The following is a 26,701-nucleotide window of genomic DNA, read 5'->3' as shown; positions in this document are numbered from 1 at the left end:
GGGCGAGGGTGAGGGTGTGGGTGGGTGTGTGTGTGTGCGTGTGTTTGCGGAGTGTGGGGGCGGCCGGGAAAGGTGGCCGGGCTGTCACTCAGCGATCAGGTTGACAGGCGCTCCCTCATCAGGGCTGGGGAGCTCTGATTGCAGATTCGAGGAAACAAAATAGCAATTGTAATTACGGGGCTTTGATAAGATAAAGGAAGGAGCGAGCTGGCCGGGAAGGGAGCAAGCGAGGGAGGGAGAGAGTGGCTTGCTGGGGCCCCGACGGAATATTTGCATCTGTCACTCACCGGGCGTGCCGGGGCGGTGCCGGCGCCCTACGTGAGGGTGTCCCCATCTGCTCCCTCCCCCCTCCCCCCACACCCCCACCACAAGACATAGACTTTTGGGGAGATGAGAAGAATCTCTAAAACTGATGAGGGTTCATTTCGGGGGAAGTTCTCAAAATGTAAAGGAATTCTGTCCTATAGAAAGGCCCCTTGATAGAGGTTAAAGTGTATACTAAAACCTTGACCTCCACACTTTTAGGTCCCAGGACGCCCATCTCTCCTGGGGAGTGGGTTAAGATCATTGAGGCTCAGCTCAGGGACTTCAGAACCAGGGTTGTGGGAGCTCCAGAACCAGGGTTGGACCTGAGTCAGATGCTGTCTGGCCTCCATCCCCACCCCAGGGAAGGGCTGGTGCCCAGAGTGACTCCAGTTGTGGCTCCAAGACTATGCACGCTGAGCATGGGCTAGACTGCCCTGACTCCGGCCTGGGTCCTGCTCCACGCTGTTCTCATCAGACTATTTTCAGAGGGCTGAGTCCCCAGTGGGGAGAAGGCCCTTCCCACCCTCTGCTCTCCATCTCTCCACTCATTCATTCATGCACACAAATAAACATTTTCAGGGGCCTACTATGTGCAGGGCATGCGTTTAAGATGGTGAGCATCCTGCCTGATTGCAGCAGTACAGCTGGGGGGTGGAGACTCGGCAAGCAGCCTGCAGGCCTCTAAGACAGAGGACAGTAAGGAAAAGAGCTGGTTTGGGCTGTGGGCACCAGAGCCCACCTCACCTGTCTCCCTTCTAATGGGCTCACCTCTTAGTGGGGTTGAGAGGAGACAGTGCAAGTCCAGCCTTTAGCAAATATGAGTGCTCAATAAATAGTGGTGCTTATGATTATTATCCGAAGGCAAGTCTTCCTGGGGAAGCCACTCCTGGGCTGAGGTCTAAAGTCTCAGCCAGTTTCTTCATTGTTCATTCATCAAATGCCAACTGCAGAACAACCCTGCCCAGGCCAGTGCCATGAGCTGCAAGTTCCGATCTAAAAGACGTGGTCCTTGCCTGGAGGTCTGTGTGTGCAAGAGCCAGAAGAGTGAACAGACTCCTGGAGCGGGGGGTGGGGGGACACGGGACAGGAAGGCTCAGGGAGTCTCCTTCTCTGAGGAGGGATGAGGTCTTGAGACAAGTCCTCTGACTGTTCTCCCATCTATGCATTGCTCAGTGTTAGCATTATGGTTGGGAGTAGGAACAGGTGGGGCATCGGGACAGGTGAAGCACGGAGAGAGGGAAGGTAGGCAGAACTTGATTGTACTGCTGGGCAAGGACCTGCCTACTGCCCCTGGCCTAATAGCTTCCCAGGACCACCCCAACCCCTCCAGTCCAACCCCCAAGGACATGGGGTGCCAGTGGGGCAGGGGAGGTCGTGGGTGGATGCAGCAGCTGGGTAGGGCATCAGTGGCTCAAGCTGCTCCTCAGAAATGTCAGTCCCAGGGCGTCTCTGCCCACCCAAGCTGCTGCCAAAGAAGCACCCATGGCTCAGGGTTTCCAGAAGCCTCTGGGGGGAAGCAATGAGGGGCTGGGAGAGGCTTGGACACTACTTCCTTCAGGGACACCCCCCTCCCATGCTTGACACAAAGCACCAGTCCACGTCTAGTCCAGTAGGTGTGTAAATGCCTCAGTGCACAAATACTGAGGCTCAGAGAGGGAAAGGCAAGGCGGCCTGGATCTGAGTCTCTTCTCCAGGAAAAGCAGCTCACAGTCGTTATTTTTGCCCCCTCCGCCTGCTGCTCTGGGAGGGCGGCAGCGACTATAGGTCCTGCCAGGGACCCACAAGGGTGGCTCATGGTGCCTCTCAAGCTTCAGGTTAGTGTGTGGGGGACGGACGCAGGAGTGAAGGTGATAGTAAGGGAGGGGACATTCCTCGCTCTCAGGGTCTTTTTGGAGACGGGGCGAGACAGAAGAGACCCGCAGCAAGGGTTACTCAGCACAAAGGCGGGGGTGGGGGTTCGGGTCCCCGTCGCAGGGAGCGCACAGCCATTCCCTCCCGCGTCAGCGGCCACTTCCAGGGGACACACAGGGCCGAAGCACACAGTAGGTGGCTCAGAGACCCGCCGCCTAGTCTGAGGCATAAGCGGACCCGGCCCCACGGTGGAGACTTGGCACCTTCCGACTCCGGCGCACCCGCGGTCCAAGAAGCCCAAGCCCGAGGCGCCCCCCCACCCCCCCTCCCCGCGGGTCCAGACCCCTAGAGCGCGCAAGGGGTCAGCCCCGGGATGGGGGGGCGGCGTCCCCACCGGCCCCCCCCCGCCCCTCCCGCGGTCCTCAGACCCCTCCCCTAGCCCAGACCCCCAATCCCAGACCCGCCGGCCGCCCCGCCCCGGTCCGCCCCGCCCCCGCCCCGGGCTGCGTCCGGGCCCCAGCTCCCAGCCGGGGGCTGCGGGCTCCGGCCGCCCGCCCCGCGCTCCCCCCTCGCGCCCGGTGCGGCGCCCCCCGCCCCTACCCCGCCCCCTCCCTTCCCACCTACCCACCCACCCTGCTGGCCCGTTACCCTCCCGCCCGCTCCGGCTCCTGAGCAGCCAGCGGCCACCGGCTCCGGCAGCGGCGCAGAGCCAGTCGGCACCGCGCGGCGCGGCGAGCTAGACATTCCACGGGACCCGCGGAGCCGCGTCCGGACCGCCGCCCGCCTCCCGCGCTCCAGCCTTCCTCGGCCGCCGCCGCCCTCGGCTCGTGCGTCGCGGCCGCCCGCGGGCCGGCGCGATCCCGCCGGGGTTCTCGGTGCTCCCCGGGCCGCGCGCCATGGGCAGCCCCCGCTCGGCGCTGAGCTGCCTGTGAGTACGGCCGCAGCCCCCGCGTCCCCGCCGGGCCCGCGCCGCCGCGCCCTCTCCGCTCACCCCGCGCCCTCTCTCTCCCGCCCGCTTTTGTCTCCCACAGGCTGTTGCACTTGCTGGTTCTCTGCCTCCAAGCCCAGGTAAGGCGCACTGCGCGGCGGCGGGGCCCGGGCGGGCCGGCGGGGGCCGCCGGTTGGCAAGGTCGGGCAGGGGCCCGAGGACCGACCCTGCGGCCAGCGCGGCAGGGCTGGAAGGAACCTTAGGATTCCAGCCCCGCACTTGCCCTAGGAGGGAGCTAGGGAACAGAGAGGGAGCGCCCCGCCTAAGGTCACACAGCTGGTGTGCGGCGAGGCTCGAACCCAAGGTTTCGGACTCCAGCGCTGTCTCCCGCGCATCCTAGCCACCCCTAACCTGGGGTGGATAGGGAGCTCGAGGGGCAGCCACACCTGGCTGCCGAGGAAGGGGGGAGCTGGGGCCTGGGAGCGTTCGTTGTCAGAAGTCCCGGTGACCGCCGCAGGGACTCTCTCCGCGGCTCTCTGGGGAGACTTGTGGCGGGTCTGGCGGAAAGATCAGGTGCCTAGGCTCTCTGCGCTCTCAACATTTGCTCCGTAAATTTGTCTTTATAAATGTCAGGGGTCGGGCAGCGCTGTCTCCCTACTTACAAGCGCCCTGCTTTTCTAGGAAGGCGTGGTGGTGCGTGGGGGTTGGGGGGGGGCGGCGGCGCTGGGCAGGGAGCTTGCTTCCCTGATCCTGGCCAGGAGTCCCAGGGTGTTTCCCAACAGGTAGGTCCAGATCGTTCCGGGATCATCCTTGCTAGGCTGGGTCTGCCCGACTTTCCTGGGTTGGGTGTTGTGGCCCGAGCTGGCATGTTGTGGGGGACCACCCAGCCCCTGCCGGCGGCCTGGGGTAGTGGAGGCGCGTGCAGGGCGATGGGGGCCACTCGGGCCCCTGGGCAGAGTAGCATTATAATGGCGTGTTGTGTATTTTTCAATTTCCTAAAGGTAACTGTTCAGTCCTCACCTAATTTTACACAGCATGTGAGGGAGCAGAGCCTGGTGACGGATCAGCTCAGCCGCCGCCTCATCCGGACCTACCAGCTCTACAGCCGCACCAGCGGGAAGCACGTGCAGGTCCTGGCCAACAAGCGCATCAACGCCATGGCAGAAGACGGGGACCCCTTCGGTAAGGCGAGCTGCACCGGGCAGGGTGAAGGTAGACTGTAGAACATGCCCTCCTTCCCCTGGCTGGCCTGCCCTGCCCGGACCCGCCCGCCCCATCTGTGCTGGCCAGAGGCCTCTCCAGCTCAGAGGGAAGGAGTTAAGGCAAAAAAGCATCTTGGGGGTCAGATGGAGAAGAGAGGGCTAGGAAGGGGACCCTGGGGAGTACTTGGCCCACAGGTACCCCTTCCCTGCCCAGCAAATGAATGAATCCAGGAGTCTCCCTTTCCACCTCCACCATTCACACACCCCTCCCCAGGTGCAGGTGGAGACAGAGGATTCTGCGGGAGGGGCCACAGGTTTAAGGGAAGCGCTTGAAAGAGGATATGTCACCAGGGTCCAGAAAAGGAGAGTTGGGAAAGAGAAGGGAGAAAAATCCCCACCCCACCCCCAGCCCTTCCAGCTTGTACAGGGGGTGCCACAAACCTTTGAATATTTTGATCAGAAGGGCCAACTGCACATAGGCACTGGGCTTGGGAAGGGGCCCTTTCCACTCCACTGACCCAGGAACCCAGGTGGTGGTCGGAACCGGGCTCCTGACTCCTCATGGGGTGGTGAGTCCAGGGAGCTACTGCAGGGCAGAGAGGCTGAGGACTGATTGATTTCTAAAACATTCAATATTCCTGCCTTGAAACCAGGCCAATTTCCAGAGTCCTGGACGTACCAAGAGAAAAGCAAGCCCTCTGGGCGGCTGGTGTTGTTTTTAGAGAGCGATTATTGTGAGTTTAAAAACCTTTAAATAATGACCAAGTTAAACAAGCATGAAAGGAGAGGGGAAGACTCTATTAAAATGTAATAAAAAGGTGAGGCATTTTAAGAGCTAAGAAGAAAAATGAAGAATGATATAAAACAGAAAAAGAACGAGCCTTTTTTCAGATGTGGAGTTTGAAAGGAGTTGCAAGTCTGTAAATGTTAAAAAAGAGGTTCAAGATTGTTCTCTATGAATCTCTGGAGAGACCCCCGCGTCTGGCAGAGCGATTAAAACTCTTCTTACTTTCACCTTTTTTAACATTTCCTGAATACTTTCTCCTCTTCGCGAGCCAGTTTGGGGGATCGAGTATGTCTCACTGCATTTTTTCTGCATCGACGTAGCTGACTTCCCTTCAAAGCTGGAGAAGGAGACATAATTTTCCCGGGATAAATCTGTCACTGGGGTGGAAGAATAGGTTTGAAAATGTTAAGCTTTCCAAAAGGCCGTTCGGGAAAGCCGCCGCAAACTGCAGCCCCAGCTCCCCAGCTCCATCCAGGAAGGGGAGTGGGGGCTCTCAGTGGAGAGGGTGGGGGGCGGCCTGCCCGGTGGCCGAGCTCCCCCGCTGGGCTGGCAGGGCCAGCCTGCCGTCCCTTTGTCCCTCCAAACTGGCTGCTTGCTGCCCTTCTCAGCTTCCAAGGAAAGGGAACGAATGCTTAGCTCCTCCTGGGTTTACTCCACTAGAGCAAATGGTCCAGCATCCTTGGGTTTTGGGGAGGGAAGAAGAGGCTACGCTGGCCATGGCGGAGCTCATCTTCAGCCCTCAGAAGTCTGATGCCCACTTCTGTCCTTACAAGTGTAGGAAGCTTTCCAGGTTCCCTGATCCCTGCCTGCCAGGCAGGAGTGGGAGCTGGAGGGCCCACGAGCAGAGGCGTTGGGTGTGCAGCTGGGACAGTATGAGTCTGGGGGAGAATAGCAGAGAGGTCCGAGTTGCTTCCCTGCGGGTCCCAGGAAGGAAGAGAGGGATTGTTCCAGCCCCGTCTGCCCCATTTGGCCGGAATCCTCAGAGTGGGATCCTCTCGCCCCTTCTCCCGTCAGTGTCCCTCCTGGCCCTAGCAGCAGTGACTCCTTGCTCTGGAAGGCAGATCAGGAGAGGGATGAGCAGACTGGCTGGGTCCAAGAGGAGGTGGGTGGGAGGGGAGGTGACAGCTGCATTTCCCTGGCTGACTTGGAGCCAGACTGGAGAGTTGGCCATTGGGTCCCAGCTCTGTGCTTATGTGAAGGGGTGGGGGGCAGTCACAGGCTGGGCAGTGAGGGCTGCCTTGCTGACCTTGGTGCCCATCCCCCCCATTAATTTTGGGGACAAAGAAGGCGCTGCCTTGTTAGTGCAGGCTGGGAGACAGCTCTGGGAGTTCCAGAACTGCTTTCTCAAGGAGGGAAAAGGAGTAGAGAGGACAGGAGACCCAGCCCCTCCTGTCCTATTCCCAACAGCTAAGTCAGCCCTCATTCCCTTCTTGGGGACAGCCTCAAAGGGAGGAATTACACAGGGACAAGACAGGGACCAGGACTTCTGTGGCAAGTTGGCTGTCTGAGGGGAGGGCACAGGGGAAGAAGACACAGAATTCAGCTCCCTGTCTCATCAGCTTTCCAGACTGAGAGGCAAGCATGCCTGATTTTCTCCCCTCCTCACCCACAGAAAGTGTTTGGTCACTGGGGTGAGAAGCCCAGCTGTGATGGGGGTTGAGAGAGAAAAGACTATTTGAGTCATTGCTTTCTGGACACTGGGGCTGGGGACAGTGGTGACTGGGAAGCGTGGAGAAGAGCAGAAGCCTCCTGGCTGGGGTCTGAGGTTCTGGGGAAGCAGCTGGTTGTGCTCAGTCTGCGTGTGTAGGGAGAGTGGTCCACATGCCCGTCAGAGCAGGGGTGGAGGGGCGGTGGCCAAGGCTGTGAGTTAGAACCCGAGGTGTCAGAAACGGGAGAGAGTGCTTTTAGGTTTCGCCTCAGAACTCATGTCACTGCTGCACCCCAGAAGTTTCTAGTGGTCTGTGAGGCATGTGCACATACTGCTTTGAGTTTGAAGGATTCCCAGAGATCTTCTGATGAGAGTAGAACTCTAGTCATGAAGCCTTGACATGGAAGTCAGTACTGTCCGGTTTTAGACGAGGGTCTGTTCAGTTTGATGGCTCCAAGATTCCTCTGCAGAATCCAGTTTGTGCTTCATGATCTTGTCCATCCCCCTGTGTACCGCCAGGTGAGGGGCCTGAGGCCCAGGAAGGGGACGTGATCTTTCCCAATGTCGCACAGCATATCGGCAGCTGGGCTGGGGCTGGAGCCCACGTCTTGGGTACCTGCTCTTGGAGCAGTTGCTACTGGGATGTGACAGGTCTGAGGGTCAGCTGGGGTGCAGATGTGGTACAGTGGGGGTCAGGGCGCTTCCAATAACCATCCCCCCACCTTCCCTGACAGCAAAGCTCATTGTGGAGACAGATACCTTTGGGAGCCGTGTTCGAGTTCGAGGAGCTGAGACTGGCCTCTACATCTGCATGAATAAGAAGGGGAAGCTGATCGCCAAGGTGAGGCCCCAGAAGGAATGGAGGGTCCCTGGGGCCTGGGGAGGGGGCTGGGCTGGCAGAGCTCCTCCAGGATCCCAGAGAGACACAGGGCCACCTTGGGGTTACCTAATGACTGGGTGGGGGTTGGGGAGGTGAGAGAGAAGGAAACTGCTTGAGAGATGAAAAGCTATAAAGGCCAAGGAGGAAGAAGGAAGGCTAGGGAAGGGGCTGGTGGGGGGGTTGGTAAATTCCATATATCTTTTTAACAAATCGCCAAATTGCTTTGCTATTATGTCCAATTACATGGTACCAGCATTTGGAATGTTCGGTAAGCCGCAGGCCCAGCCCCTCAGCCGAGCTCTGAAATGGCCCCATTAGTCACGGCTCTTCTCCAGCCTCAAGCTCCCTGCTTCCTGGGCTCCGTGTCTCCCCGAAGGCCTCCCCTCCCCCATGGGGTGGCTGCCCTGGGGCCCCTGGGGTCCTGAGGGGCGGGGGGGGGGGGGGGGGGGGGGGGATGTGTGGTGCAGCTGGGGAAACGGGTGCGAGCCGCTCGGCCAGACTGGTGGGCAGGAGGCCAGGGCAGGCAGGGTCTGGGCCCCCTCTCTGGCCCTCTGTGTTGGGGCCCAGCCCCTCCGGAGACAGCCATGTGTCACTGCTGCCCGGGAGGACAGGAAGTTGCCGGGTGGGCTGCGGCTTGTGAGGGATTAGAGAGCGGGTGCCCGGGCGGGGGTGGGGCTGTCGCTCGTGCCCACCCTGCCATCTGCTGGGGTGCCCACCTGCTGTCTGGGGCCGCCTGCCCTCTGCCTCTGCTGGGGTGGGGGTGGGGTGGGGGTGCGGCTCGGGCCGGAGCCCAGTAACGCCCGCGTCTGGCCCCACTACCTGCAGAGCAACGGCAAGGGCAAGGACTGCGTGTTCACGGAGATCGTGCTGGAGAACAACTACACGGCCCTGCAGAACGCCAAGTACGAAGGCTGGTACATGGCCTTCACACGCAAGGGCCGGCCCCGCAAGGGCTCCAAGACGCGGCAGCACCAGCGCGAGGTCCACTTCATGAAGCGGCTGCCCCGCGGCCACCACACCACGGAGCAGAGCCTGCGCTTCGAGTTCCTCAACTACCCGCCCTTCACGCGCAGCCTGCGCGGCAGCCAGAGGACTTGGGCCCCGGAGCCCCGGTAGGCGCGGCCGCCCTCCCCGCCGCGCGGCGCCGCTGCTCGCGGGGGAGCACAGAGAAACTCCGGGAGCCGAGGTCCGCGCTGCTGAAGGCTGGGGAGGAGCTGGGGGAGCCCCGGGTTCTAGCCTTTGATAATTGTTTGCCGTTGGGTTTTTTTTTGTTGTTGTTGTTGTTGTTGTTTTGTTTTGTTTTTTTAAACAAAAGAGAGGCTCTATTTTTGTATTCCATTTGGCTGTGGTGTCTGTCTTCTTCACTTTCGGGAAGGCCGGCAGTGGCCTAGACTGGGATTCTGGCGGGGTTCCCTCCGGGTCGGGGGGGCTTTTCCAGGCCAGCAGAGGTGCTCCTGAGATCCCGGCGCCTGCAGGACAAGCTGGCTGGGCAGCCGGGAGCCCACTCCCCCGACACCCAGGCGGGGGCAGGGAGGAAAGGGTGGGGACTTAGAGCAGGTTTTTTAAGGCTGGGTGTGGGGAGGGGGTGGATGTGTATTAGTTGTTATTAAATGACTGAAATATTTATTTAACTTGCGTATTAAAAATGTGTGTTGGAGAGCAAGTCCTGTGGGGGTCGGCCCCTCCCCCTTCCCCAGCTGCCGGGGCGGCCCTAACCCTAACCAGTTCCCGCTGGAGCCTCCCTCCAGCCTGACTTAGGACCTGTGCCTGTCATTGTTATGGAGGGGCTCTCCTGATGGGACAGAAGCAGGGAAAGGGGCAATAAGAGGCTCTTAGCTGGTCCTGGGAGCTCTCAGACCAGGACCTCCTCGCTCCTTGGGGGAGTCATTGCCAACACTTCCCCTAGCCACCTCTAGGGCAGAAAAGAGGGCTCTGCTCGGACCAGAGCTGCTTTCATGGTTTCAGTGAATCTTTATTTTTATTTTTTTAATATTTTATTTATTTATTTGTCCGGGGGGGGGGCGGGGAGTGGCAGGCAGAGGGAGAGGGAGAAGCAGGCCCCTGCTGAGTGAGGAGCCTGATGTGGGACTCGATCCCAGGACCCCAGGATCATGGCCTGAGCCGAAGGCAGATGCTTAACCGACTGAGCTGCCCAAGCGCCCCTCAATGAGTCTTTAAAAAGTGCCTCTGTGTGTGTGTCTAGATCTGTGTGGAGGGCAGGCTGGAGATGCCAGAGCTGGTGCTTTCTGAGTATCAGGCTCCAGCGGATGAAAGAAAAGCAGCTGCCAGGGCCCAAGGTGGGGTTACGCTGGAGGGCAGACTGCCAAGACTGGTGCTGGTGACTGAGACACGGAGCGGTGCTGACTTTTGAGGCTCTGGTTAGAGAGCTGTGAGCGGAAGTTGCTGAGCTTAGGTGCTGCACCAGGGACCATGGCCCTGGGAGAGGCTGCCGACCCTGGAGAGATGGTGCCCAGAGGGAGAGGAGCTGGGCAGGGGACCAGGAGGGAAGTTCACGGGTGGAGAGCAGGACTCAGACTCTGGCCCCGGAGGAGAAGCAACAGCTCATGGGGTCAGAAGGACTGGCGCAAGACGGACCTGCTGTGGAGGAAGGAAGCCCAGGCCGCGCTAGGGCGATGATGGAGCAGGTCACGGTGTGGGCACAAGGGCTGGCCTGTGGTGGGCAGAGAGCTGTATGTTTGGATGTGGACTGGAGAGCCAGGCATCACAGCACATCGAGGGACAGCCCAAGCCCAGAGGCAGCAGGTCTCCTGAGGGCAGAGCTGGCCCCGTCTTCATAACTGAGGCCTCCCATTCGGGCCGTTTCTGCTGCCTTCTTTTGACAGCGCAGCTACCGGGCCAATCCAGAAACCTCTTCCCTCTGGGCCTCTGTTCCTCGGCACTTCCTTGGAGTGGGGGGCACCCCAAGGCTTCCTAACCACGTGGGCCTCCCAGAGCTGAAGCCGCAGGTTCCAGGGTCAGGCCATCCAGGTGGACCAGGAGCTCCATGACTCAAGGGGAAGCCTTGGAGGAGAGAGGCTGGGGATACCCTGGGCTCTGGCCATGCCACCTCCTCTGGCTTGCTATGGGGGTGAGGGGCTCTGGAGAGAGGAGGTGTCTCCCAGGCGCATAGACACCAGGGATGTGGGGAGGGGCTTTAGACATCTCTGTTCCAGCTCCCCCAGCTCTTAGTGCCTCCTCCTCTGCTCCATCCCCTCCCCTCCCCCTTTAATTAATTCTGGGTGAGCAGCCTGGCTTTATTGTGCAAGGAGCTCGGGTCTCACTGTGGGAAAAGTCACACCTTCTGAGCAGCTTCTGATGCCATGCAAATGAAGAGACCGTCCAGGAAACGCTTTCATCTGCACGGCCGCCTGTCCAGCCCCCAGCCCAGTAATTGCCCACATTTCATTTGTTTGAGAGCAATTCCTGGGGGAAGCCATAGGGTAGGAGGGAGTCTGGGGTGGGGGTGGAATGTCAGGCTCTCCCTGCCTGTGATCCTGGCCACGGAGCGGCGGCTGGTCACTGGCTAGGCCAAAGCCATTCCTGCAGCCCCCCGGGGCCAGGGACACTCGAGTTCTCTGGCGTGGTGGATGGAACTGTGCCGTGGTGGCCGTGAGGGAGAAGCGGTGGGCTGTCCGCAGAGCCAGACCTGCCTTACAGAGAGGAGGGAGATGCCTGGTGGTGGTGGCTGGGGGCAGCGGAGAGGTGGCTGGGAGGTGGGGGTCCTCGAGGCTGCCCAGGGCTTTGGGAAGGGCTGACTTCTGGCAGGACCCCGGGCCGGGGACCCATGCGAGCAGAGCCCAGAGCGGTGGGGCCAGGCTGGGCTAGAGCACCCACCACCTTGTTTATCTTCGCCTTGCCGCCTCCATAGAGCCCTCGCTAATGGGGTTTTACAGCCCACTCAAGCTGCAACTGGCCAAGAATCAATCATTACCGGCACTTAGTGGTTTGATAGTTAACAGCCTGAACTGAAGCCAAACTGGTTGTTAACTGTGATAACAACTGATTTCAAGGGGTTATTGCCGGCCCAATATGCTCAGTCCATTTATTTCGGGGAAAACAAGCAGGGAGCCGTGGCAAGGCCCAGAAAAGGGAGGAAGACTGAACTCTTCTCAGCCAAAAGGTCTGCAGCTCTGCCCTAGCGTGGGCGCTGGCTGTGAGGGTCCTGGGGGCCGCCTGAGGCCTGTGGCAGGCTTGACCTCCCAGGACTCCCTGAGGACCTGCCTGCAGGCCCAGGGGACCCACACAGAAGGCCTTCTCTTCAGTGCTTACCTCATCCTGATCCTCCCTCCTTTTCTTCTAGCAGTACTGCCCATGAGACCTTCACTGGGACAGACCAGCCATGAGGAGGAAGCAGGCCTCCGCTCGTCCCCACCAGAGGGTGGGGCTGGACCCCCTCACTCATTCCTCCTTCCCCCAGGCCTCCCAGAACCCTGCCAACTCCAAACTAGAACCTTGTCTTCCATTTCAAGGCCAGCGAAGACTCCACCCAAGCCTTGATGAGAAAGAATGAGTGAGGGCTCTCTCCTCTCACTCCACCAGGTTCTGTCCAACCCTTCCTTCTACCCTAGCCAAATGACAGAAGGGGAGGCTGTGCGCAAGCATCATTCTAGAATGCTGCTTCAGCGAAGGACCTCAGGAGTTCTTCAGCATCTATAGCTAGACAGCCTAGGGCCCGCCCGGAAGACACATTTCTAGCTAGTACTAGAAATCAGGTGTTAATTTCCAGACCAAGGCTGCCTCTTGAGGATTGTAGGTCTTTCCCTAATTCCATTCATTCATTTGATATTTATTGAGTGCCTATCGTGGGCCAGGCTCTATTCTGGGTAGAGGGACAAGCAGGAAATGAGACAAAAGCCCTGTCATTATGGAGCTCATATGGGGGGGGAGGGGGGTGCAGAGCAAATGGTATATAGTATGGCAGACACTGAGAACCACACTGGGAAAAGTGCAGAGAACGGAATGAGTGTAAAAGGAGGGTAGGGTTGTAGCAATTTTAAATAGGGTGCTCCGAGAAGGCCTCACTCAAATCTTAATGTTTAAGCAGGCACCTGACCAAGGTGAGGCTTTCAGGTATCTGGGGAGGGGCCATCCAGGTGGAGGGAAGAGCAAATGCAAAGCTTTCTGCATTTAGGGGAAGAGGAAGGAGGCCAGTGAGGTTGAAGCAAAGAAGGGAGGATAGGGGTGTGTTGGGGGGCAGGGGCGTGGAGGAGGCTAGAGGCTGAGGTGAGGCCAGAGAAATAGAAAGGGTGGTGGTGGAGGGCAGATCACATAGGGCCACTGAAAAGACTTTAGTTTTGATTCTGAATGAGATGGCAGACCATCGGGGGTCTTTGAGCAGTAGAGTGACATGCTCTGAATGAAGTTTTAACAAGATTACTTTGGCTGCTATGTGGAGAACAGGCAGCTGGGGGGGCGGGGAGGGCAAGGGAGACCAGTTACGAAGTTATTGCAGTAATCTAGGCTAGAGATAATAGCGGATTGGAGGCAGTGAGAAGAGATTGGGATTTGGGGCAGTTTTTACAAGTGGGGATGGCAAGATTTGCTGATGGATTTGAATATGGGCTGTGAGAGAGAGGGGTTGAGGGGTCTCCAGGGGTTTTGGCCTGAGCCACTGAAAGGATGGAGGGGTCATTTGCTGACACAAAGAAGATTCCAGAAGGGGCAGATTTTGAGGGGAAGAGTAGGAGTTTAGTTTTGGATACGTTACATCTCAGCTGACTAAAGAAATATGCAAGGGGAGACGGTGAGTGAGCAGTTGTGCATGAGTCTGGAATTCCGGGGAGGGGTCTAGTGTTGAAGATACAGCTTTGGGAGTATTTGGCGCACAGGTGATTTTTAAAGCAGGAGATGGAATGGGTTCCCTCGGGAGTGAGCCTAGCGAGAGAAGAGAGGAGCCCCAAGCCTGAGCCCTGGCACACTCCAAACATGCAGAGGTCAGGGCGGAGGGGGAGCCTGGGGAGGAGACTGAGAAAGTGTGGCCCGTGAGGTAGGTGGGAGGAAAACCAAGACAGTGTGGCATCCTGATGATATGGGACTAAGACAACAATTTCTGGGCCCGAAGATTTCAGTGTCCTACTCCGCAGCCAACACCAGGGCCAAAAGGAAGTAGCCGACAAGTAGGGTTGGTTTGACCTGGGAGTCTCCTGGGCTCTTCTTTCAGCCTCTCCCGGCCTCTCATCGTGCTGCCTTTACCTCCAGAGCCTAACTCAACTCCAGTCCACTTACTCTTTGACTTCTCCACCACCCTCACCCTGCTCTAAGCCGTCATCAGCTCGTGTCTGGCTTTATGGCAACAGCTCCTAAGTGTGCTCCCTGATTCCTCTCGTATCCCCCAACAATCCTTTCTGTGCTCAGTAGTCAGAATTTACAAAACACAAATCTCATCTTTTCATTCCCACCTTATCTAGAATTGAACTCAGACTCCTTTCCGTGGCCCACACGGTCCCTGGCTTGCTCTGGCCCGGCTGTCCATCTAACCTTAGGGCTTAACCACTTAACCACTGGGGTCACACCTCCTTCCAGCTTCTCAAACCAGGCTGGCATCTGCCCCAGGGCCTTTGCACATGTTCCCTCTGCTTGCAATGCTGTTCTTCTCGAACTTGCAGGACTGACTGCTCATTCTGTAGATCTCTGCTATAACTCTCTGCTTTATTTCTTTATTATCTTTATCCCTATCTGATATTATCTTGTTTCTTATTTGCTTGCTTTTGGTCTGTCTGTCCCCCTCCCACCCCCAGGAGACCAGGGACTTGACTTGCTCACTGATGCATATCTAGTGCCTGAACCAGTGCCTGGCATGTCGTGGGTTTTCAGTAAACGTTGGTGGGAGCAATCAACTGATAAAATGAGAGGAGACTGGGAGGCTGTTGAATGGACATGCAGGTCGGGCGTTCTCTGTATCCAGGGTTGGGTCAGCCTTGAAATTCCTGAAGGTCAAGGAGACTTGAGGGTGGTCCTGGGATGGGTGACCCCTGGAGCCCATCCAGACATGCACAATCTTACTAAAAGGAGATCCAGGGCTGTCCAACACAGGCTCATCCCCAATTTCCTCAAGCTGCAATGTCTGTTTCCAAAACTTGGACAAATGAGCATCTAAGCAGGGCCTGGTGGGATGGATATACCAGAACCACCTCAAATTCTGCTTCCTTCCCTACCCCTGGATGTCCATAGTAACCAGGGGACTTCAAAGGAGAGAGTGAAGGCGAATTAAGAGCCAGAGAGTGGAGGAGAGATGAGGAGTAAGTAGCGAGACAGATGGGGAGCTGGCAGGGACTCTGGGGGATGCCCACGTCCCATGGAACTGTGGAGGGTTGGACCAGTAAGGTCCTTTTGGTTGCCCTGCTTCCCCATCTGGGTCTCTTGCTGACCCTCAAGAGCTCACTGTCCATCTGGGCAGGCCCCAGAGCTGACCCTCATGCGTGACCCCCTCCTACTGGCTGGCAGATGCTGAGAAGGGCTCCGGCTCAGTCCTGCAGCCTGTCACCTACCCTTAAGATTTTTTTTTTTTTTTGACAGAGAGAGAGACAGCGAGAGAGGGAACACAAGCAGGAGGAGTGGGAGAGGGAGAAGCAGGCTTCCCGTGGAGCAGGGAGCCCGATGTGGGGCTCGATCCCAGGACCCTGGGATCATGACCTGAGCTGAAGGCAGACGCTTAATGACTGAGCCACCCAGGCACCCCCTGTCACCCCCCCTTAGCCCCTCTCTCTGGGAAACGAGCTCAGGCTGCTGGACCAGTCTGGGAGCTGCATTTCTTCTCCCTTTCTTCCCAGGTTGTGGATGGTGGAGGGAGGACGTGGTGAAGGGGAGAGTCAGGGCATTAGCCCACGCCAACCGATGTCTGTAGCTTTGCAGTGGGCGATGAAGGCCCCAGTCATGAAGAATCAGCTGGGCCCTGGCTTGTGGCCTGGTTGGAGCTACTCAGAACAAGGGGCCCAAACTGGACACTGCTGTGAGGAGGTAAGGAGAAGCCTGGACAGAGCTCTTCATGGTTTGCAGCTCCCACTCGAGCCCAGAGAACAGAAAATGCCTGGGCCTGAGGCTTGGGAGTGGCAGAATAGCAAGCCCTCGAGGAGCCAGGGCACAGGGCTCTGAGGGGGACCTGCGACATTTAACATTTCAACTTGACAAACATCACCAACTCTTGCTAACTCTTTCTTCACAGAGAAATGCCCCTGTCCCATCACAACCTATGCTGGGCCATTGCACGCCCTCCCACCTCATTGTCCTGCCCAGTCTCTCCCTGGGCTTTCTGGACACCCTCCCCTCCCTGCCTCCTGCAACCCTCAGTAATGAGGAACAAACTCATAAAACATTCATTGTGGGTAATACACCATGTAGGATCCGCCTGATCTCAGGTCTGATAGGAGAGCCGTCTCAGTAGGATGCTGGGTCTTTGGCTTCCGAGGGTTTGGGCTGACTTCCCCACCTTGGGTTCAAGTTCCAGCCACTTCCATTAAGCCAGGCCTGATCCTCCCTTGTAGAAGGGAGGGTGGGAGGGTCCTGGGGAGAGGTGTTAGCAGCCCAGGGAGGGAGAGGTGGCTTCTAGGGGTGCTCCTAAGTGAGGCATGACTGGCAGCTGGAAGACAAGGTGAGCTGTGACCAAAAGGCTGAAGCCAGAGGTGTGTGCTGAGAGCAGGGAGGGGAACAGGGTCAGAGCCTAAGCACTCAGCGGTGTCTGGAATGGTTATTTTTGCCCCGGGGAGCCTGGTGAGGCGGGATTGTGTGAGGGACAGAAGGAATGGCCTTGGTGGTGTGCCTCTGTGTGGGGGCACTTCCATCACATCAGTGGGGCAGGTAGAGAGAGGGAAGAGAAGGGACCCTGATTGCCCATCCCCCGCTCCTGGCCAGGCCTAAGCAAATCAGGGATTTTGAAAAATGGCTACAGCAGCCCCTGGAGATCAGCCAGGGCTCCGTGTGACGTCAGGAGTCGGGGCTTCGGAGTCAGACAGAACTAACCTTGCATCCTGGCTCTGGAGCTCCCTAACTGTGTAAACTGCAAGCCACCTCACTGCTCCGAGCTGGAAGAATGGGAGGAGAGAGGAGTGAAGAGAACACGGAGGATCGGCATTCAAGGCTTTCTACCTTTCTTCCCAGCCAATGGCAAGCTTTTCCTTTCCCCAGGGCCTTGAACTGACACATGCCAAGCCTACCGGACACCCCCTCTGTGCCGGACATTAAAGCAAGTATTAAGAGGCAACAGTGAGCAAATCAGATAGACCCCCGACTCCCAGAGCTTCCCTTCCAATGCAGATGGCCAGAGCTGGCCGGTCATTTCTGATGAGGTATGGGAAAGGCTGAGACAGCTGAGGAGCAGGGGGTGTGCGAGGAGAGAGGGGTCCCGGGGAGGAGGGCACATGGCTCAGAGTTGAGGCCACGCTGGCTAAGAGGCAGCCCGGTGGGAGCGGGGACCCCGGGCTGCTCCTGGTGGAATTTGGCTCAGCTCAGCTCAGCTCGGCTCAGCTCAGCCCCGACTCGGTTCAGGGCACACCGGAGGTGGAGTTGCTAGAGATAAAGGGGTAGACAAAGCAAGGTCCCGGCCTTCAGGCTGCACCCCTTGCATTGGGGTTCACAGACTAATGGCGTGGGCAAGATATGCGTTAGCACCACGCACTCCGCTTGGCTGGATCGTGAAAGGGATCCCAGAGAAGATGAGTCAAGAGGAGCAGCTGTGAAATCCTCAGGGAAATTCATCTTTCCTGAACCTTAATTTCCTCATCGAGAAGGTAAAAGGTTTAAACCAGAGTATTTGTTTTCAAAAAAAAAAAAAAAAAAATTAGCAGCAGAACCTAATTTCCTGAGGAAAACCTGGTCAGAAGTCTATTTCATAGAAGAGACGTATACAATATTTGCTTCAGTCAGCTGAGGGATTGGCGTCCCCTCAGTTTCTTCCTTCACGCCTGACATTTCAGCTGGGGCAGGTGGTGAAGGAGATGGAGGGTCCGAGCTCTTTAGGGTTCTCTGGGGCATTCGGGGGGAAGATGCTGGCAAGGACCCTCCAGGGAGGAAGGGCCGGGTGGGCTCCAGGCCTTCTGTCCGGGCCGCCCCCTTGACCCCGCCGCGGCCGGGAAGGTGCCTCCAGGAGGAGCAGCTGAGCCCGCTCCCTCCTCAGAGCACCTGGACCAGCGGGGCTGTTCCCACAGCCTCTGAGAGGCTCCCGTCTCTTCCTGCACTGACCACTCACACCCAGGGATTATCCCAACCAGAAACTTCCATTTGGAACAAAGCTCCCAGGAATGAAACCTGAGCTGCCACTGAGAGGCTCCCAGGCTAACTGGGAAGTGGCTGGGAAAGGGAGGGAAAGCTTGCAAAGCACTGGGAGCCTCAGGGAGGCCATGAAACCTGAAGACAAACGACCAGCCAGTGGACTGGTGCTGTGGGGCTGCCACTGCCTTCTGCAGGACCAGAGGTCGGGGCTGAGCCGAGTGGGAAATGGTGGTGGTGGGGGGGTGCACCCCCAGGCTTTTCGAGGGGAGAGTAATTGGTGCACCTGCGGCTAGGGCCAATATCCCCTGTGAGGCCCTCAGGGCTTGCCTGCAGTCACTCAAGCTGCCCCCCCATCCCCTCTCCCCCCCAACTCCCTCCCAGCTGCTTCCACTTACTCCAGTGGGGCTGCTGGACCCGTCAGTGACGGGCCGCCAGCTCACCCAAGGGAGGGGAGAGAGGGTCACAGCCACAGTTACCATTTGTCAAGCGCCCATTTGTCAAGGCGTGCTGCCCGTGTTATTTCTAACCCTCAGGACAGCCCTGCAAGCTGGGCACTACTAGCCCCAATTTACAGATGGGGAAACGGAGGCTAAACGCTGTAAGTAATCTGCCCCCAGAGATAGAGCTATTTAGTGGGTGACCTCGGATCTGAACCAAGGGCTTTTGGACTCGGAAGTACTAAAGCAACTTCTGCCACACCACACTCTTCAGTCTTAAACTCCCTCATTAGAGCCCAAGAACCTTAGCTGTTGTTTTTTTTTAAATAAACTCTCTCAGGGCAGCTGGGTGGCTCAGTTGGTTGAATGCCCGACTCTTGATTTCAGCTCAGGTCTGAACGCAGGGTCATGGGATCGAGCCCTGTGCTGGGCTCCGAGCTGGGCATGGAGCCTGCTTAAGATTCTCTCTGGGGCGCCTGGGTGGCTCAGTTGTTAAGCGTCTGCCTTCGGCTCAGGTCATGATCCCAGGGTCCTGGGATCGAGCCCCGCATCAGGCTCCCTGCTCTGCGGGAAGCCTGCTTCTCCCTCTCCCACTCCCCCTGCTTGTGTTCCCTCTCTCAATGTATGTCTCTCTCTGTCAAATAAATAAATAAAATCTTAAAAAAAAAAAGAGTCTTTCTCCGCCCCCCCGCCCAGTAAAATGAACTCTCTCTTCCCCTTCATGTCATGGTATGACACAAAGGAAGTGCTGTGAGTGGTCCTTTCTCTAGCTTGGGTCCTGTGGCCATGTGAAAGCGACTCACTTCTCTGGGGTGAGGTGTCCTCATTTGTAAAATAGGATTCATTATAGTGCCTAGTTAGAAGTGGGGGGGGGGGCAAAGATAACACATGTAAAGTACTTATTTTTTATTTTTTTTAAAGATTTTATTTATTCACTTGAGACACAGAGATACAGAGAGAGAGAGCATGAGCAGGGAGAGAGGCAGAAGCAGGCTCCCTGCTGAGCCAGGAGCCCAATGTGGGGCTCGATCCCAGGACCCCGGGAACACGACCCGAGCCATCTGGGTTAACCATCCGAGCCACCCAGGCGCCCCACACATGGAAAGTACTTAGAAAGTGCTGGGCACAGAGCAAACACTCACTAAATGCTATTGTTCTTGTTGGAGGAGTTCTTTTCCCCCTTTGCCTGGGCAGCCCTGAGGAAGAAGCCCCGCAGCAGGCTGGGTGGATTATCCTCCACCCCTCCCGGCCTGCCTCTAGGGATTCCGATGTAGGTTAGAAGGCACCTCAGAGGGCTAAGGCCTTTCAGGTATTCTGGGAGCCAACAGGGAAACTTCTGCTCCCACCTGCAGAGCAGCTCCATGCCCTCCAGTGGCTGAGCCCCCAGATCTTCCACATAAATAAGGCGCTTAGCTGAGCTACTACTAGTTTGCCCTGTGTGGTTCTGAACGCTGCTGTGAGTCCCAATCCAGCAAAACACTCCGTTTCTGAGGATCCTGGGAATGAAGCCGACAGGGGCAAAGGGAAGGCAGTTGGACTGGGTCCCAGGAACCCAGCTGTTGTCTAGGTGTGGGACTCCTTGTGGTACTGCCGAGTGGCAGGCAGCTTTGGACTCTAAGAAGGAGTACATTTGCTACGCTAAAGGCCAGGAGCGGAGCCAGAGGCTGTGGTCTTGCTGACGAGCCTTTCTCCTGCAGCCTCCCGAGCTCAGCCTTCCCCGACGACTGTCCCCTGGGCCAGCACAGAGGGCACCAAGGGCTGGTTCTACCCCACAGGTAGAGAGAGACCCTCGCTGGTCCCTGCTCAATTCCTCAACATCTGGGCATCTCAAGGCCTGGCTTGTGGCTGCCGTTAGTGACTGGGCTTAGGCTAAGAAGTCTTTTTTTTTTTTTTTTTTTTAAGATTTTATTTATAGGGCGCCTGGGTGGCTCAGTTGGTTAAGCAACTGCCTTTGGCTCAGGTCATGATCCTGGAGTCCCTGGATCGAGTCCCACATCGGGCTCCCTGTTCGGCAGGGAGTCTGCTTCTCCCTCTGACCATAACCCCTCTCATGTGCTCTCTCTCATTCTCTCTCTCTCTCTCAAATATATAAATAAAATCTTTTTTTTTTTTTTAGATTTTATTTATTTATTTGAGAGAGAGAGAGAGGGAGCACAAGTGGGGTGAGGGGCAGAGGAGAAGCAGACCCCCCGCTGGGCAGGGAATCCAATGAGGAGCTTGATCCTAGGCCCCTGGGATCATGACCTGAGCGGAAGCCAGATGCTTAACAGACTGAGCCACTCAGGCGCCCCCAGAAGTCCACTTTTGTGATGCCCGTGAGTGAGCCTGGGCAGGCAGCAGAAGGTGGCGACTTTGAGAATGGATAGTGGGGCTGGCTAGGAGGATGCCTCCCGGCTTGGGGACGGGCTCCATGTGGAATGTGGGGCTTAGAAATGCTTCTCTCTGCTGCGGTGCACTAAGCCCTAGGCTCCACTCCACTTCTCATCTGCAGAGAGAGCCGTGGTTTTGTTCCTGTCCCCGGGGAGTTCACACTCTAGTAAGAGAAACTGTATATACAAATGATGGCTGGATGTCAAGTAGGCAATTACAAATGGGTGTGCTTTTCAATTTTATTCCAACTATTCAGTGCAGATGAGTCAGATAGTATCATTACCTTTTAAAGATAAGAAAATCAAGGCATAAATGCAATATCAATATTGATACTGAGCCCATACTCATAAATGATTTAAGTTAAATGCTTAGGTATCAAGCGTGCAGTGTGTGTGTCTATGTGTGTGTGAGCGCTTATGTGTGTGTGTGTCTGTAGTAAGTTCACATAAATATTCTTTAGTGAGCGCTTTATGTTTCAGGCACTGTGTTTATATACTTTATTTCAATTATTCCTTCTGTTGATCTAATAACTCTGTGTGTTAAGCATCAATATTCCAGATTTGCAGAGGAGGACCTTTGGGTTCAGCAGGGTGAAATAATGTCTCTAAACCACACAGCTGGCAAGTGGCTGAGCCAGGACTAGAAGCTGGATCTGAGGACTCTAGACTTTCCACTCTGCAAAGCACGCTGATGACTAATAATGCAGAGCAGAATGTCATGGAAAAGGTGACCTAAGACAGGTACCAGCTTGGTGCTAGGGAATTTCTAGGAGGGAAGAGTTCCCACCTGGTGGAAGGGAGGAAGCACTGAGGAACAGAGACCTACCGGCCCAAGGTCACACAGCCCGTTCATTAGGCGTTAGAGGTAAAATTCCGGTGTCTAGACTCCAAGGTCAATACTGGTTTTGAATGCTACCGACAACAAGAACTTTGAGAGGAACTCACCTCAGCCCTGTTTTGTTAAAGAAAAAATTCCGCAGTCTTTGCAAGTCCCTCAAAACCTGTGTGAAATTTGACTGAACTGAAAGCTCATAGCAGAGTGGAGAGGAATCTGACCTCTCCTTTCTGGTGGGTCGGGATCTACTGCCCTGCCCCAAAGATTGGGACTCATTTGCACTCTTTCCACTACAGAGTAGCCAGAACAAAAATTTCTAAACAAAGCCAAGGACTGTTTCAAGTCACCTGCATGCTAAAAAATCTCCACTCTTTCCCCATGCCCACTGGATAAAATTCAAATTCCTCAACATGAGGCCCTTCACAATCTGGCCACAACTTTCCCAGCTTCTCTCCTTCCACTTTTGTGGGAGATTCTAGTGATACAGATCTTTTTACTGTTTCCCAAATACTCCGTGCTCTTCCATGCATTTGTCTTTTCATGTACTGTTCCCTCTACCTAGACGAACCTCTACCCCCCTTTCAAAATCTAAATTGTCTCCTCCCCATTGTGTCTCCCAGGCAATCCTCTGTGGTGTGGTCTCATACATTATTCTGTTTATAACACCGAGTTACGACAATTTATTGAGAACTATAATTCTTCATGTGGTCTTGGAATATAGCAGGTGCTTCATTAATTTTGGTGAATGAACGAATGAAGTCCCATCTGCTGGCTTAGTGCTTGGTCTTGCCATTATGGGGCAAATAAGAGGGCTGCAGACATGACCAACCATCTCTAGAGTCTGGGATCCTTCAAACACCAGAAGCAGTTTTAGAAAGGAAAATAAAAACAATAGCTAGCGTTTATTAAGTGCTTACTATCTACCGTGGACTATGCTAAGTCCTTCACACGTCTCATCTCATTTTACCCTTATGACGATGATACTCTAGTAGCTTGTTATCCCTAGGAGGATTTTATCCCCTAAATAAGTGGTTATTCTCATTTTACGATTGGAGAAACTGAGGTTTGGAAAAGTGAAGGAACATTTTCCCTCCAGTTATGCAGCCAGGATTTAAATCCAGAGCTGCCGCCCTTTAAAACCCAAGTTCTTAACTTCCCAGCTTTTCCGCCTCTGACTCCTCCAAGTGTGAACTTCTACTGTTCACAGTAGAACATCCGGTCCGGGGGGACCGGATCCCATTGCTCCTCCTGTCTACTTAGAAACGCCACTGGCACGAGGGTTCTGAGCTGCGTGGCATAGGGACCAGGGTTACACAGGTGGCTGTAAGGGATCAGAAGCTCCAGCCTGAAGTCTGTGCTCAGAGAGACCTTGACATGCGCCCTCGGCGGGGGCGGTCACTAATCATTTAGTTATGACTGCTCCCACTATCCCTGGGATGGCCTAGGCTGACAGCTAAAGCAAAAAATTAGAAAACAAAACAAAACAAAAAACCGATTTAGGATTGACTGGGGTTTCCCTCTTCAGGTTATAGGCACTTTGTTAGAAAAATAAAACCCCTCAATGGAAGCTCAAAGGGACTTCACTTCGAGGACTGAATCTGGGTTCTAGCCTGGCTTTTGTTACTAACCAGCTGTGTGACCTTGGTCAAGGGGTTTAACCTTATAAGCCTTCATGAGTGTGCAGAAAAATGGGCAAGAACACAATGCACTTAGGGAGGAAAGATCCAGATGACATCCAGAGAATGGGAGTCGGAGTTGGAGTACAGGTCCCCCCTGGGAAAGAAGCTCTAGAGCTATTGGTGCTGGTGTCCCATGCTGGACATGAGAGGCCGTTTACCAGCAGGAACCATGGGGAGTGGGAGAGAAAACCAAAGACAAAGAAGGCATTCCTTTTTCCTCGAGTGGGGCCATCACAGTCCCTCTGGAAAGTCAAGCTGTGGGTGGGCATCTAGAAAATCCCAAGCTTCAGGAAGGACTAACTCCCCTTCTTCGGGCCTCCCGGTACCCAAAACACTCTTCTGTCTCAAATGCACTTCCTCGGCAACCTGCTCGGTAGCCAGTGAACTGGAGTGAAGGAAACTTGACTTCTTCGTCTCTGTTCCTCAGCCCCTATGCTGACTGCCTGGCACAGTAGGTACCTCGTCGGATTAGTGAATGAACGGATGAATGGATAAATCCCAGGTGAGTAAGAAGAGGTTCAATGTCACAGAGTAAACTTTTATCATTTATTTATTTATTTTAAAGATTTCATTTATTTTTTGACAGAGAGAGAGACAGCGAGAGAGGGAACACAAGCAGGGGGAGTGGGAGAGGGAGAAGAAGGCTTCCTGCTGAGCAGAGACCCCGATGTGGGGCTCGATCCCAGGACCCCGGGATCATGACCTGAGCTGAAGGCAGATGCTTAAGACTGAGCCACCCAGGCGCCCCGCAGAGTAAACTTTTAAAGTTCATTACAAAAGAGGAGTTACATTCAAGAAGAAATAGAATCTCAAATGGCTTGGGGGATTTAGGAGCTAGGAACACCAATCCACATGGTCCCTGGGACCACTAGTGGCCACAGAATCCTTGCCTGGGTAGACTCTAGGCCATACGTCCTCATTTATACATATTTCCCAGAGTAATTATTAATACTTCAAGGGTGTCCTGATCCTGGCTTGGATGACAAACTTTCTTTTTTTTAAAAAAGATTTTATTTATTTATTTGACAGAGAGAGACACAGCGAGAGAGGGAACACAAGCAGGGGGAGTGGGAGAGGGAGAAGCAGGCTTCCCGCAGAGTGAGGAGCCCGATGCGGGGCTTGATCCCAGGACCCGGGGATCATGACCCGAGCCGAAGGCAGATGCTTAACGACTGAGCCACCCAGGCGCCCCGACAAACTTTCTTTTTTAAGTGGCATTTCCCCCCATCTTTTCTTTTTTCTTTTTCGTTGAGATTCACATAGCACAAACTTTTCCCCTTTAAATTGTACAATTCAGTGGTTTTCAGTATATCATTGTCACTGTCTAATTCCAGAACATTTTTATCATGCCTGTTAACAGTCACTCTCCATCCCCTCCCCTCCCAGACCCTGGAAACTACTAATCTCCTTTCTGTCCCCGTGGATTTACCTATTCTGGACATTTCATATGTTTGGATTCATATAATGTGTGGCCTTTTGTGTCAGCTTCTTTTACTTAGCATAATGTTTTCAAGGTGCATCCATGTTGTAACATGAATTAGTACTTGGACAATAAATTATTTGGCCACTATACATATAGCTGTTGATATTGTAGTTGTTGCATTGTGGATGCTCCCCTGGGGTCAAAGAGGAACTGAGGTGGTGGAGGAGTCTGGCTAAGATTCTCTTGCTGGAGGAGCCATTCTTTGACTTAAGGCAAAGAAACCCTGATGGGGGATAAAAGAGAGACACAACCTCATTTAGGATGTTAGACTCTTGAGTTGGCATTTTTATTGGCTTTGAGGTCCTTGACTCCCTGATAGTAGTTACAGAGAAATGACCACAGTCTAATATATAGCCAGCTTTTTGGACAAAAGCAGAACTTAGTGAAATAAAAATGAACCAGGTGGGGCACCTGGGTGGCTCAGTCATTAAGCATCTGCCTTTGGCTCAGGTCATGATCCCAGGGTCCTGGGATCAAGTCCCATGTCGGGCTCCCTGCTCAGCGGGAAGCCTGCTTCTCCCTCTCCCACTCTCCCAACTTGTGTTCCCTCTCTCGCTGTCTCTCTCTATCAAACAAACAAATAAAATTAAAAAAAAAAAATGAATCAGGGGAGCAATGAACAATAGACTCTAGATTTGAGAGCTTGCTCAGCCACTGGCTTTGCGTGGTATCGACTCAGTCCCCCCATTTCTCGTCTCTGCAAAATGAGCACAGTGACAGTAAGGAAAACCCCAACACTATTAGGTTTTAAGACATTTCCCAGAATCTTCTAGTGGGTTTTCAGGGCTGTTATGTAGATGTATAATGCTAAGATCCACACACTCAGGGCAGGCTGGACCTTTTGAAAAGAATATATAGCTCACAGAACTGTCTGTGGTTTTGAGCAGTCCAATCATTTGGGTAGTTTGTGTGCTAGGCAGTTAGGCCCAACTAGTTTGGGAATCTCTCACACTCTTTTAATGGCACAGGGTTAATGATGAGGAAATGTTATGGATGTTCTTGCGGATACATGTCTACGGTCTCACTTCCTCTACAGCATTGAGTTACTGGGGCCAAGGGCCAATTTTAATACGATTCTGTCTCTTCTGCACTACCCAACACAGGGTCCTACACACGTAGGGGCCCCGTGTGTCCTGGAAGGAAAGCAAGGGAAGGCTAAGCAAGTAATATTTGTTAGTGTGTGGAAGTATTTCCTCATATTTGGGAGACTGATTCGCAATCTGCCCAAGACTCGGGGGTCAGGGTGAGGGGCTCTGTAGTTCCACCTGAGGTGCCGATCAGAAACCATCACGAGGGGCCACTGGTCTACCTAGCAGGAGGCAGGCCACCGAGCAGCAAGGGCTGTGAGTTGGCAGAACCAGGGAGGCTGTCCTCAGGGGAAAACTGAGGAGAGCAGGGCATGCGAGCCAGGCCTGCTGCGCTGAAAGCAGCAGACGGGTAATTTCCAAATGACCATTTCAAAGGAAGGTTGAATTTCTCCGAGATAAGAGGGAGAGCAGAGAGCATGCCTATATCTTCTAACCCCCTGAGCGAGCGGCCGTGATAACAGCTGTGGGGTTGGAAACCTAATGCTGATGAAAGAGTTAAAGGATGGCCGTGGGCAGCTATCGGTGACACGGCTAGGAATTGAGCATGCTCCTGGAGCGCGGCTGGGGACTGGTGGTACTCCATGAATAGAGGCCACTCTCAGGGAGTTTTTCCTGGAACAGAATGGGGTCAGGGAGCCGCTTGGGGAACAATGGTTGCCACCGACTAGCTGAATTTCTTACAATCACACACCATACCCCCTGATCAAATAGCTCCTTTGTCCGGCTGATATAAAAACATGTCATACAATGATGATTTGGAAGAATGACACGGGTTTGCCTTTCACAGAGATCAGAAGGGCTTGTTGTGCAGCAGGGGGAAAAACATCAGAGTCAAGGAAAACCTGGAGAATAAAAGGAGCAAATGGAAACAGACAGCAACAATAAGAAAGGGCTGGGTTGCTCGAAAGGCAGACAAGGGCTTGGTTACCAGCAGGGAGACCGAGCACTCAGGCAGCTCAAGGAGGGAAGAGCCCGCTGGCTGCTGTAGCCGGCTTCACAGCGCCC

At 55.0% G+C, this 26,701-nt stretch overlaps 1 protein-coding gene across 1 annotated transcript; it reads left to right on the top strand.

Moving 5' to 3' along the window:
• Positions 1 to 3,053: 3,053 nt before the first annotated feature.
• FGF8 (fibroblast growth factor 8) lies at positions 3,054 to 8,718 on the top strand. The gene is given in 7 exon segments (XM_021700023.1): positions 3,054 to 3,085; positions 3,189 to 3,225; positions 3,767 to 3,833; positions 3,836 to 3,867; positions 4,120 to 4,267; positions 7,457 to 7,563; positions 8,428 to 8,718. Coding segments are annotated over 7 exon segments (714 nt in total).
• The last annotated feature ends 17,983 nt before the right edge of the window (positions 8,719 to 26,701 follow it).

The sequence above is a fragment of the Neomonachus schauinslandi genome, chromosome 6 (assembly GCF_002201575.2).
Source record: "Neomonachus schauinslandi chromosome 6, ASM220157v2, whole genome shotgun sequence".
Taxonomy (NCBI): domain Eukaryota; kingdom Metazoa; phylum Chordata; class Mammalia; order Carnivora; family Phocidae; genus Neomonachus; species Neomonachus schauinslandi.
The sequence above is the reverse complement of the archived record's forward strand: the minus strand, read 5'-3'. Positions and strand labels throughout refer to the sequence as shown.